A 13701-nucleotide genomic window follows, 5' to 3' on the forward strand; every position below is an offset into this window, starting at 1 on the left:
ATGAATTAATGATGTTAGCAAATATTAGTCCCCGTATTTCCATTTTGTTCAGAAAGTGGTTGTCAGGCTTTGAGGCTGCCTGGAGCAGCATTGTCCGTGACAGGCAGTCAGGAGGCGAGCGTACCTTGAATCGAGCCGGTCTTTTATTGACAAATACAGTGCCTGGAGGCAGGGATGAGGATGCTCTGCTGTCCCTTTCAGCACAAGTGTGGCTTTTCTCCTGCAGCAGAGTTCCCCGTGCTGCCCCGCGAAGGCACTGCAATTCAGGGGGCTTGAAAATGCCTCCAATGAGTGCGTATGCTGCATACAGAAGTACACGTTTGCCCATGATTTATGCTAGCTTTGGTCAACCAGATCCACCTACCCTGTCAAGAGTAATAGTGACTTCGATATCAGCCATAAGTGTGCACAGGCAGCAAGAATTAGGGATAAACATGGGAAATTCCAGTGTCTCCTAAGGCATTTCTTCTATTCTTTACCGCCTCTTCCTGGATCTCTTATGTGATAGTGCTTGTTCTTCAGCATTTGAGTGCAATCCTCCAAGACTTCTTGCCGTGCTGCTACAAGTTCCCCTATATTCCCAGTTTTTTAACTGGCAGCTTGAGAGCAGTTCCTTCACACGCATGGGACACGTTGTAATTTTGCCTTTTCTCCAGTATCTCCTACATGGTCCTGACTGCAGATAATACTGCTGGCACCCGTCTCGAATTCAGATTGCGAATTATGAGAGCCTGGGATCATGTTATTTCTTAACTATCATTAGTTACATGTGTATCTGCAGTGCTTTGGCCTGGGCTGCCAGCAGTGAAAGAAATGGAGCTGGCTTAATTGAGAGCTACATAGTTAATTATTAGTGCCTTTTTTAAGGGAGGAGAGAGAATTTGCAGCGTCAGTTTTTAATTTCATTGTGGCTTGCATGGTAGCTCACTGGCTGCCATCCGTCTGCATGTGACGTTTGCTTTATCTTTCCGGCCCTAAGAGCCCTCGTTCACCTTAGAAATGCCGGGAGATTAAGAAAGTGCCCCTGTTGCAGGTCCCTTCAGCTGGTACGAGCAGCAAATAACACCACCGGGGGGGCTTGGAGCGAGCAGCTGCTCCTGTCCCACCTCTTGCGTTACCCGCCTGGCTTGCCACATCGCGTTTGGATGCTGTGGCGCAGGTACTGGATGAGCTCATGGTATAGGCAAGGCGTCAAGGGTGGCTGGAAAGCACCCAGTTCCTATCTGCATCGAGGCTGCGTTACCGGCGCTCCGGGGAAGAAGTGTGGCTCCTGGCCTGGCCAGATTCCCCTTGGGAAGTCCGGCGGCGATGATGAATGTTGGACCGCGGGGCTGTTTTTAATGGCTTTGCAGAGGAGAGGCACGCGCTGAATCCTGAGAGGCGAGCCGAGACGTTTGCTGTGCATTTTTCATAAACTTGCTCTACATATCGAGGGCCGTGATGGAAGAAACTTAGTTCAACATTCACAAATTGGATATTGAGTTCCCCGTTTCTGGGCGAAAGAGAGGAGATAAAAGCTACTTGGACAAAGCAACCTGTACATGGATTGAGAGCTAGGGAAGTTTTTGCATGAGCGTTTTTGGGAAAGCCTTTATCGCTGAGTTTCCCGATGACCTTAGGTGTACTCGATCAAGATGATTAATCTTTGGTAGAAATGCATTGGTTGCGCAAAGAGGGGGAACTTAATCCAAGAAACCTTTTCTTACGATTTTTGCCTCGAGAAGGATGAAATGTATTTTCTCAAGTGTTGTTTCTGACTTTGAAAAAAGCAACCACCGAAAAGTGGTAGTGGGAAGAAAGGAAAGAATATAGATTAAAAATTTTCTTGTACCTTCTGGAACTGGTGGAAAGGCCGTCGTCCCCCAGCATCAAAGGAGAGAGGCTGGTTGTGAATGTAGCTTCATTTTGTAGAAACAGCTCTCACGTGCAATAGCAGATGATCTGAAATTAATTTTCTTTATAAGTGGTGTGGAAATAATTGGTGGACAGTAAGGTTCTCTGCTAAATAATTTTTTAAGAGGGGCACTGCACTGTGGAGACTCCAAAGCCCTTTCACTTCAGGAAGGAAGAACGTCGTGTCACCTTTTACTCTAAATTAGAGAAAGTCAACTTGCCATGGAAGAGCTTTCAAAGCCAATTTCCTTTCTATTTTTTCTTTTAAAGAAGCTTGTCTGAGATATCTGCAAACCCAAATATTATGGCTTTGGGCTAGCACGGGAGAGCTGAAAGGTGGAGCTGGTGGGTTCGAGCCAGGCAGAGTGGAAATTTATTATGGGGAAAAAGCAAATTTGTTTAAAACAGAAGCAACTTAGGGAGCAGGAAGAAAGGCAAATTTAAGCATGTTTTACTTTAAAAAAATCAACATCTTTCTGGGTAGAATTATGATGAGACAGCAACATTTTTGGTGTAGTCAGCAATGTATTGCGTCTACCAAGAGAGGGCTCGAGGTTGGGCCAGCTTTCCTTCGCTTCTCTGCTTTTATTCAGCTTGGGTATGATAATCCCTTGTCGGGGAAGGCAAGGGAACTGTCCTCTGCCAGCAGCACGTTGCACTTAATGGGCTGTTCTTGTAAGGAATTGCTGCTGTGAATTGCAAACCAGTTTTGCCTGCTCACCTAAAGACTGAGATACTTGATTCCCTGGAAAAAATCAGGGCTTCTGGTGTCCCGCACCCGCTGAGAGCGTCAGGCTCTCAGGCAGCCCTGCCGAAAATCTGGCATCACGTTAAAGGCAGGCAGTCGGAGAGCCCACACTGCGGGAGGTTTTTTGCAGAGGGAGGCCTGAGGCTGCGCATCGATCAATCAGCTCTAATTGTTCGCTTCTATTACGGTGGGAATCATTCAGAATCCTAGAGTTCCTGGGAGTCAATCATTTGGAAATGCTGCCCATTATAAAAATTTAATTTTAAATCTATATTAAATAGATTTACAAAGGCAAGCTTTGCAATCTAGTAACGTAACATTATGCCGCCGCACAGAGCCTCGGCTTTCGGGTCCTCGGGGGCCGCGGCTGAGAGCGCTGCGGTGCGGAGGCAACGCGCCCGCTCGCGGCCAGCGGGGCGGCGAGGCCACCACGCACTCCTTTGGGTGACCCTGCTGGCCACGCTCGGGGGAGCATCGATCCCAGTTTGCCCAGAGATGTGTCTGGCTTTTCTGGACGGCGTGGGGTCACGGCAGGCAGCCTGCCATGCAGATGAGGCGTCCAGGGGGCTGCTCTCATCCCCGGGGCTGGGAGATGGAGGGGTGGCAGTGGGGGCCGGGATGCTGGACCAATCTTTCTTTTTCTTTCAGACAACAGAGAAGAGGGGAAAAGAAAGCAAAACTGCATTTGGAGGCCCAGTTGTCAGCTCGTTATATCAAGAAGAAACAATCAGGTGATTATCTGTGCCGCACTTGAGTTAAAAACAGTGTTTTCTGATGTCGTCTTGTTAAGCTTTTTTTTTTTTTAATATCACACAAGTGTGGTGGCAACTACAACAGGATAATAAATGACAGGAAAGAACTTTTCAGGTCCATAATCATTTAAATCAATAACTCTCTGTATCATTGCCAGGTACTAACCTTTCCCTAGTGCGAGATGTGGGGGAAGGGCAAGGCTTCCCATTTTTCAGTTATATGGCTGAAAAAGCCTAATATTGGCTTTTTTAATAGAAAGCTATTCAGACACCACCTTTCTCAAATATTTATTTCTTTACCAATATATTCATTAAGGATTGTTCAGTGAAGGTTTTAATATTGGACAGTGTTCGCCTTCGGGGAGAGTTTGCACCCTATATCAAATTAATTTTTTTCTAGCTTCTGCAGCTAGCATAGCAGAAACGCATTTACTGAAGTAGAATGGCTGCTATTTAAAAACTGTCAAGGTGCAAGTAGCAAGTGACATTAGCTACTTAATAAGGACAGCTGTTGGTGTTTTTTTTTCCTGTTTCAAACTACTAAACTACTAATCACAGGAGTAATATTAACTCCAATACATAAATGATTGCCTGGAGAATCTTTGAGAATACGGCATCATTTTTTAGTTAAAATGAACAGTCAGAGAAGACTGAATGTTTGAGCAGTGTTTGCTGTCACGTTGCAGTTACCCATTTATGTGTTTGTGATCCCATTTATTTTATTGTATGTCTTGCATCATTTCAGTCCCAGGAAATGAGAAGATAAACACTGTTTTCTCTACACACACCCTCCCAGGCTGGCTGGGAATTTTCCCAAAGTGTTAAAACTCTAACGCAGCATTTCTTTGACTTGTCGCAAACTCATAAAAAATAAATCTTGAGGCAGTGGCTCCAAACCTTTTGCAAGGAGCTCGGGTAGATGTCCTGAGTAAGCAAACACGGCGGCAGTAGTGGGCATTGCAGTGTGCTGCATGGCGAGAGGGAACAGTTGGCCAGGAGTAGCCTTTCCAACCTGGCTTGGAGAACCAACATGTCCTTAACTTGTCCTTGGACCTTGACCAGAGCTGGGCAAGTATGACGTTGGTTTAACAAACTGCTTGAGGAATAGCACTTCTGCTAGCCACAAGCTCCTTTTTCTTCCCTGCTCTGTCAGTGGGGGTCTCGGCTAACGTCCTTGATGGCATAGTTTGACCTTGTGGTTTGGATTCTGTTTGAGCTGTTCCTTCAGGAGTTGAACATATCAGTGCTGCACAGTGTTGAAATGAAATGAAATGCTTATTCCTACAGTCCTTTCAGACTCATGGCTATCCCAGGTATCGCCTGTGGCCCTTCTTGATCTTGAAATACAGCCCAATATACAGGAAACCAGGTTTCGTCCCGGTTAGCTTAACTGGTCTAAATCTTCTCTTCGTATTTTTGTTTTTATTTACATGAGAACATGGCTCATGGAGGACTTGAAGATGACTGCAGCTCCAAATACTTCTTTTCAAACATACCATGCGGAATGTAGTGTACTGTATGGGGATCAGTGCCCTGATGGCTGTGGTCTCGTACAGCATAGCTGTAATCCTTACAAATTTTGGCTGTGGATGGATGTATTCACTGACACAGCTGGTAGAGTGAGATTCTGCTGAAAGGGAGTTACAAGAAGTCTCTACACGCTGCTCGCAGAACAGGAACTCATGTGGTCCATTAGCAGTGCTTGGCTAGTAGGCATCAGCGTCCTCAGCTGTAAGATGGGAAGCGAGCGAGTGCCATCATTATGTCTCACCCACAAAATTGCACTGGTACAAAATCTGAAAGTAAATGAGCCTGAGAAGGATGGCTCTGGACATTTAATCTGGTATCCAAATTTGTTTAGAGCATAGAAGTGATTTGGTTTGTTAATACCACCTCACCTGAGAAGAAGGGTGACTTTTCTTGGGCTGTTGAGTTTTCTGTATTTTGGTTCTAGGGATTCCCATACCTATAGATAGACTCCGGCTCTTGTTGTTGGATTCAGGTGTTCAGCTGATCACTCCCAAGTTTGAAATTACATGTGGCATTATGCAGGGAGAGGATTTTCAAGTGTTGCACCAAAAAATGGGAACTTCTTTGTAGCTTGGGATTTCACAGGCTGCTGCATGTAGGTAATGCGCGTTCAACAGGGAGTACTGAAGGTTAACTGATGGAGGGTTGCAGCATGTTCTGGGCAGCTGGGGGTGGGGGGAGCAGAAGGAGAAAGAAAACTTAATGCCTTGAGCCAGCAAAAATCTGCACGTTGGTAATTAGCAGTAAGTCCCATGCTGACAGTGGGTGCTAGTTCGTAGCCTGAGATCTGAGAAAAGAAACTTTGCAGGCTGTTTGTGGACTCAGTTGTCAATGGTGAGCCTTACTGAACCTTTACAACAAGCCTGCAAAAATTGGAATATAAATCAATTCACTTTAGTCTCTGTTTCCCTGAGCTGTTGATGGGATAAATATTTCCCAGTTACCACTTTAAGAAAGCCCAGAACGAGCAAAAATCTTATTTTGTGTACTGAAAACTAAAACTCGAGTCCTCATCAGCCTTGGGTTCTGACAGACTGCTGAAAGCAATGAATCTCTTAGCAGGCAGCACCGAGCCAAATACAGCCTGCCGTGTGCCCTTTAGGATTCAGCTGATGCAAAGGCAGAGAAAGGCTGTCTAATTTATCTGGAGCCCAGCATCTTCACCACCTCGCTGTGTACCAGCAGATACTCAAGGATAAGAATGCAAGTGCAGAGTTTTAAAGGTTCACCTAAGCAGATCCATGTAATTTATTCTTACCAGAAGCTTTTGAACAGTTTAACAAATGATTACATAGCAGCAGCTCGGAGTAGGTTAATAGGGAGATGAGAGATCTTGTTTTAAATGTAGTGTAAACCACGAATTTACTGTCAGCAGTCATTTACCAAACAAAGCAGCAATGCTACTGCTTTTAAACCGAGTGTCTGAAATTAAATAATGCTCGCATTTATTTTGTGGAATGAAGCGCTTGGCTTTTAGGGTGCGAATCTGTAAATGCTGGACAAGGTGGAGCTGCCATACCCTGGCATAAAGTCAGGTCGATCAGAAATTGGAAGAACCGGGTTGGTACAAGCGCTGATTTTGCCTAATCACTAATTATCTCAAATGTTTCTACTTTGAGAACAAGATAGCAAAATGGTCAGCCTGGCTCACATAACTACGCTGTGAAGGTTCCAAATAAATTCAAGAGCATCCGTAGAAACAGGTTATACTGATCTAATTAAATCAATTTAGACAGAGATTCAGTTAAATCGGTGCAATTTGTGTGTTCATAGATCAATCCTCAAATCAGGAGAAGGTCTCTTGAGCTAATGAGGCGTAGCAGTTATTTACTTTGGGGTGCTGGGCACTGGTCATCAATTAGGAGTCATTAATAAACCCTGGCAATAAAGAGCTGAAGTACCCCCAGTGACTAATGGGGAGCAGTTGCACAACGTATTAGCATAGTGCTCTGCCTTTGTGTTCCTCTGTAAATCACTTATCTGGCTTTGGGCATTCCATAAAAATAAAGCGTGCTGGTGGGGGAACGTGGAGGTTCCCTTAAAGGAAGGACTGGGAAATTATCGGGGACTTCAGACCGCTCAGCCCAGCGGAGCTGGGGACAGCGGGGTTTTGTTTGTTTTTTACTGTTGCATACAGCTTTATGTCTGCTTTTAACACCAGAACAAAAGCAGCAGTAGTTGAGCTCTTCCGTGATCAAATAACTGTAATTATCGTTTCACAAACCTAGGAAATAAACAGTGAGGTGAGGCTGACCGACGTGTCACCGGTATAAATCTGAGACGCGGACTGAGCGAGATGCCAGAAATACCGCGGAATTGGAAATTCAACTTTAAAGTTATTTTTAAATATATTTTTTTTAAGACCAAAAAAAAGGCAGTTTACAAATGTTTCCAGCAAACGAAAGCATTCACTTGGCAGACTGTGAACACAAAACCCTGCTGCCAAACGGCCGCTTCCCTCTGTGTGGGAGCCCTCCGGCGCTCAGCCCCAGCACCCCGGCGTGGAAACACCGAGGCCTCGCTGAGCTGAGTTTCACGCTTTTACCATCCCGAAGGACGAAAGAAGCCCTTTTGCTAATAAAAATTTAAAAACCTCAATGCTTTCCCGCAGTGCTTGGGAGCAAAGAGCACCCCATGTCGGCCGGAAGGTGCGTTTAGGAGCCGCAGGTGAGCGAGCACGTGCATTTTGGCAAGTGGGTGGCGAGCACCCCTCTGTCCCCCCCAGCCCGGGGCTTGCCCGTCCCCCCCGGGTCTGGGAGCCCGCCTGATGCCGTGTAATCTATCAGAATTGTATTAATCCCGCTAACGCAGCCGCCATCTGGCCCCGCTGCCGGCCGGCTCGCGCGAGCCCCCGTGATTGATGGGCTCTGGAATTGATTAGTTGTTCTGCGAGACAAATGAACTGTTTTGGCAGAAAATACCAGAGGTCGCTGCGTGTGGTCAGGCACAAAGGCTGCTGAATTTTAAAGAGCCGCTTCCAGCATCCGTTTGTAAAGATGCTGCTTCGCGGCGGCGTGACGGCTTTTGGGAAGAGCCCGGAGCGCGGTCGGGGTTTTTGTTCCTTCCCTCCGGGAACGAGAGCACGATGGCAGCGTTTGTGTCGGGATGGGGCCGGCATCCCCGGCTGGCGGGGGACAGAGGGATGGGGTCGGCACCATGCCTCGCACTGCTCGTGCCGATGCCGGTCCATGAAATCCCCGAGGAAGAGCTCTGCCCGAGCAGCCCATCGTCGCATTCAAGAGGCATTTCTCAGAAACAAAACACCTGCAGGTCCAGCCAGCCGAGGTGCCGGTGCTCTAAGGCTGGCGTTATTTAGAAATGGATCCTCCAAGACGCTTGCCAAGCTGGCCTGGAGTTTACGGCGTCCCCCGAGCAGTCACCCTTGGGCGCTTCGCTTTGTCGGGCAGCGAGGTGGCTTTGCCTAGGCCTCGCTCCTGTTGGGAGGCCGCATCCTTCCACGGCAGCTCCCGTGTGGGCTTTTTGTGGCCTCCCCCCCGCCGATGACGCCGCTCGGCCTCCCGTGAGGGTTGGGGACTGGGATGGCACACGTCTTGTGTGTCCCGGCCCCTCTCGGGGGACGGCGCACAAGTGTGCAGGCAAGTGGGCAACGCTTCCCCGGGGACAGCCCGCCGGTTCAAAATAAACTTGAGTTATGGATTTATTCAGCTTGTAAAACCTCAGCTGGCATAAATAATTGAGAAAGCAAAGGTTTGTCTGCGGTGCATACCTCAGGGACCCGCTCCTGCCTCCCCCCCTCCCACCACCCTTTCTTATGAAAATGATCCCAGTTGCACTGATAGATAATAACAACACCAAGCAATTAAAAGCTATGGGTGGCTGGAGAGAGGAGAAAAGGTTCAGTTAATGAGCTTTTCCTCTTCCTGTGCCCAGGAGAGCCTCAGAAGTGACGAGGCGATTAAAGCGAAGAGATAATTATAGATTATGTGAAAATGGGTCCCTTGGGGGCCGAGGGCCTCGACACAAACAGCGAGCGTTGCGAGTGCCTCTCGGCTCCCCGCGCGCTGCCTGCTCCACTCCGGCGAGCTCCCACCGGCTCGGCAGCGCCGTGCCAAGCCCATGGCCAATGCCACCTGTTTGTGGCACCCGGGGCCGTCCCGGGCAAGGTGCCGGCCCCACAGAGGGTCCCATGGGGTGCAGCACTGGCCGACCCCACAAACGGGGAGAGGAGGCCCAGAGTAGCACCAGATCGCAGCCCTCTGCCCCCAGCCTTGTGCCAGAGGTAGCCCATGAGGGGTGGAAGGGAACGGGACTGGCCTCGGGGCGCTCTCTGTTTCGAAAGCGACTACATTTACAGCACTACGGTAAGGAGGAAGTGAAGCCTGGCTAGGCAACAGCAGATCTCTTCTACGGGCTGTTTAAAAACCATCAGCTCAACACCCGTGTGTTTTGCACAGCTTACGAGGAAGACTCTTGAAGCCTCCCGAGCTTGGGAAGAGGAGATGGCGTGGTTTAAGCTCACCACATCCACTCGTTCAAGGATGGAAGAAGCTGCCCATGCGTTGCCTGCAGCCAACAGATACGGTTCGGGTGGATTTTGAATCGGGGTTAGCATCTCTCTCTGGGGAGGCAGGAGAGCAGAAGAAAATAGCTTTGGGGGTACAACATGGTGGCAAGAGAGGTGAAGAGACAGACACCCTTCTGGCCATCCTCAAGCAGAAGCAAACACATTCCCTGCTTTTACAAAGCCTCAGGTGGTCGCAGATTTGAAGACTCGTCCGTCAATAAAAAGGGTCGGGGCGTGTATGCCACACAGTCTAACACAGAAACGAAATTGCATCTCACTCTTCCTCTTAGCTACCATTGTAAATATTTGTGTACGTTGCCATTAGTTTGAGTTTCATGGTCTTTCCTATTGAAGGTGTGTTTCTCCCCTAAATTAGATTTATTTTTTTTTTACTTCTAGGAATGCTGGGATTTTTCCCCTGTAACATTGCTCAGACAACACCACTGCAGTGTGACATTATTGTATCTCTGATGCGATTCTGCCTGGAGTTGTAGGCTGGTTTGGTTTCTAGGCCTTGCTGCTGACTCTTTCCAGTTTTACAGGTAGAGTGCAAATACCTGCTAGGCACCGGTCTGAAAGCAGTGCATCACTTTGCTTTCTTGTAACTGCTCTGGTGGAGGGGTTGTTTTGTGCATACTCCTACACACAGACATGAAAAAAAGGGAAAAAAATCAGCTGCAAGTATTTTTAAGCAATGTTTCTTGTTTGTCCGGTGCCCCTCAAAAAAACGGGTGCGGGAATTCAGTTCAAACTCCTTTAGTGAGCTTTTCTGTCCATTTACCTTCCTGGTTTTGGCACGTGGCAAGACCAAATTAGTTTGAATGCCTGAAGCACTTCATGGGACTGTTTTGTTTGCAGATAAAATGTCTTTGTTAGGACTGCATGGACTTCCCTCAAATCTATTTGTCAAAAGGCTCGCTTCTTTGATTTGTAGAATGGATTGAGAGTCTATATGATATATATATATATTTTTTTTTATTTTATTTTTAAGTGGGGGGCAGCAGGAGAGTGGTTTAAACCTTGACAAATAAATGCACTGTAGAAAGATGAAATTTCCCCAAACGTTATCTTCATGTGGGCAAATTGCTATCCTGGAATAATTCCATTGTGGAGCCTGTTCTGAAAGAAAAGTGGCTTTTTGGAAGGAGAAGATACAGAGCATTCAGAGGCGGCTATTCCAGAAAAGCTAAATCATACCCAAATAGCTGTGTCCATTTATTCTCCCTCCAGACAGTACCGGTATCCTCGGGAGAAGACCACAGAAGCTTGTCTGGAGGCGATGTTAGGACGATTGCCCAGTTTGGCTCCAGCACGGACTGCAAGCAGTTGCTTCGTTGCTGCTTTTTGCCTTCTCCGCTGGTACCTTTGGCTCTGCCGCGCAAGGTCCAGCAGGGCTGGTGTCATTGCCAGGGACGGAGGGTGCAGCCTCAGCTCGGGGTTGTGACACAAATTCGTCCAGGAGTAGCTGAGGATGGTTGTGGACTTCCTTAGGAAGGAGAGACCGGATTCCACTTTGATGGTACGGAGGAGAAAATCATCTGTAATAAATGGTGTGTCTGTACAATGAGGGAGAAGCTGTTCGAAGCACATTGTTCCGTCTTGTCTGAATGGCAGCCTCACCCAAAAGGCTGCTTTCAGCAGCCGAGGGCACGTTCGAGAGGTTGGGCTAACAAGGTAGGACCGGAGGGACCTCCCTGCACATCAAATCAGCCCTTGTTAGTAGGGGCAGGCATGCCTCATAACCTCCATCACGAATCTGTCAGACCCCATCTTGAGCAACATAAGCGTTTGCCTTTTCCTAATCCCACCATGAGATTCTTTTTTTCCCCAGAATTCAGAGCAATCGCCTCTAAAGCATGCGGCGATTTGTTCCCCAGGAGCTGGTGCAGGGTACAGCCAGGGCCGAAGAGCTCCTCTGCCAAAGGAGCTCTTCAGAGACCAGTTAAGAAACTGGAAGACGTCTGTAATGCCTCTGTGCTTATATGGGAGGTGTGAGACCTTGTCCAGCCCACAGCTCCTTGCTGGAAAGGCACAGCTCAGGAGGACTGCAGTGTGCAAAGAGCAGGGGTGATGTGCAGGGCGGTGCTCCTGAAGGAGAAAGGTGGGAGAGATCGGGGCAAATGGCTTCCTAAGGGGAAGTACTGGTATTTCTGCTGCTGGAGCTAAAGATGAGCACTATTTTATTTTATTTTATTTTATTTTATTTTATTTTATTTTATTTTATTTTATTTTAATTATTATTTTATTTTATTCCCAAACTTTTACTGGCACTCAGGAAAAACGCTTTAAGTCTGAAGAACAGAGTGTAACTGGCAAAGCTAGATAAGTAGCAGTACAAGACTGAAAGTCAGAGTTACACCACGGAGCGCTGTCTCTCCTGATGTGAGGAGGGACGTGGCCTTGTTGGCAGCAGCATTTTTTAATTTTTGCTGGGGTTGCAAATGGAAGAGCATCGCTTTTTCTTTGTTAGCAATTACTCAGTAATGCAAATAAAGTTCTGATTTTACTTTTGCTGTGACTCAAGGTTCGAGAGCAGATAAACGGGAGGAGTGCCGTTACCTTTTAGCACCAGGAGAGCTGTTTCCCTCGAGCTGCCCCGTTGCACTGCAGACATTTTCTCTGCTGCCTGCCAGGCTCAGAGCACGGTGACCTCCCTGCTGGGTCTGGGCTTCCCCAGCAAGCTCCTGTTCTTGTGAGGCATTGCCTCTGAGGCTGTGGTTGTTTTCATTTATTTACCATCCTGCAAGTGACCCCGTTGCGATCCTTTCTGCAGTGGTGGTGTTAAGACAGAGCTTGGCCGTGCTCGTGTCCGAGAGCAGCAGGCTGGAGCACGCGAGGGGCCAGCACCCGTTCCCCAATGCCTGCTGCTGGCAGCAAGAGCAGCAAGTTGGGATGTCACAGGTGTTGCAGTTGCACCAACAGCTTCTCCTAGAGCTAAAAGCAATATTCTATCTTCAGATTTACTAAAACTTCTCTTGCCAGAGAAGCAAGCAATTTCTCATGAAGTTAAGACCTCTTACGAATTCTTAAAACATGCAAGAGCTTTGTGTGAGTCGCTGGAGCTACAGCGCTCCATGGCAATTAAGAAAGCAAATGCAGAAGCCTTTTTACCCTGCTGTACAAATCTGCACTTGCCTATCTAATAGGGCACACAGGTCGGATCAACCCGTCTCAGAAAGGATGTAGTAGAAGGAGGGAGACTGAAGAAGAGGATGAAAGGGGATATCAGAGGAAGCGTGGAGCTTCTGTCCGAAGAGACAACAGGATGGGTTGATAGGAGAGACGGTGACTACAATGTGAGAGGTCTGCAGACAGTATGAAGAAGGTGAATAAAGCACAATTATCAAAGAGTACCCAATAATATAGGGCATCTGTTTTTAAAACCACCAAAAGAAAGTATTAGTTCATTGTTCACCCCTTCACACACAGAACACTAAGTTGTAGGGCTTTTCTTTAGTGAGGCCAAGAGCATGAATAGGTTAGAGAGCAGAAACGAATTTGAAAAAGGACCTGGAAAAGGCTGAGAAATACCCTCACCTGTGCGCAGCCTCTAGCTACAGAAATCCTTAAGCCACTGAGTTTCATAAGCTGGGAGGATCTAACCAGGGGACTGGTTGCACTTGTCCTGTTCCTTCTGCTCTTTTCTCCAAGCCTCTGTTAGGGACCTCTGTCAATACGGTATTGGAAGGTCCTTTGGTCTGACCAAAATCAGCTGTTGTTGCGAGCTTGTTTGTGTAGCACGGAGAATGAAGGTTTAGCCTTTTATCTTCTGTGGGATTGCAGAGATTTATACCGGGACTGAATGTGGTTTGTGTTGGCTGACTTTATAGACCTGTGCCAGCTCACAGGAGCAAGTCTTCTGCCCTGGCACAGTATTGTTTAAAAGAACCTTTGTTTTCTAGGAAGCAGGATCTTCTGTCTCTTACCTGGAAAAAAACATATTGTTCTTCATGCACCGTACCAGGAGTCTGTTCCACTCCAGTGATGTTATTGAAATGTCTGTGGCAAAGTTAGGGCGTATGACGTGCACGTGGCTTTGTGCTGTGCAGTAACACAGTGCTTCTCTTGCTTTTGTTTCCTGAATAGGGAAGAGGACAAGAACATTTTTGACTACTGCAGAGAAAACAACATTGACTATGTAACCAAAGCCATTCGATCAAAAAAAGTGGACGTGAATGTTGCAGATGAGGAGGTATGGATAAAAAAGATTAAAAAAAAAATCTTTGTTTTGCTTATTAACTCAGTGTTAGGCC

At 47.3% G+C, this 13701-nt stretch overlaps 1 protein-coding gene across 3 annotated transcripts in view; it reads left to right on the top strand.

Moving 5' to 3' along the window:
* Window positions 1-13701, top strand: part of ACBD6 (acyl-CoA binding domain containing 6) — an 80497-nt gene that overhangs the window by 21771 nt on the left and 45025 nt on the right. For all 3 annotated transcript variants that reach the window (XM_083845861.1, XM_083845860.1, XM_083845859.1), the window contains exons 4-5: window positions 3290-3372; window positions 13535-13640. In XM_083845861.1, coding sequence (XP_083701987.1) covers window positions 3290-3372; window positions 13535-13640 — 189 coding nt within the window. The remainder of the gene's footprint in view (window positions 1-3289; window positions 3373-13534; window positions 13641-13701) is intronic.

Source organism: Anser anser (genome assembly GCF_964211835.1).
Source record: "Anser anser genome assembly, chromosome: 8".
In the NCBI taxonomy this organism is placed as follows: domain Eukaryota; kingdom Metazoa; phylum Chordata; class Aves; order Anseriformes; family Anatidae; genus Anser; species Anser anser.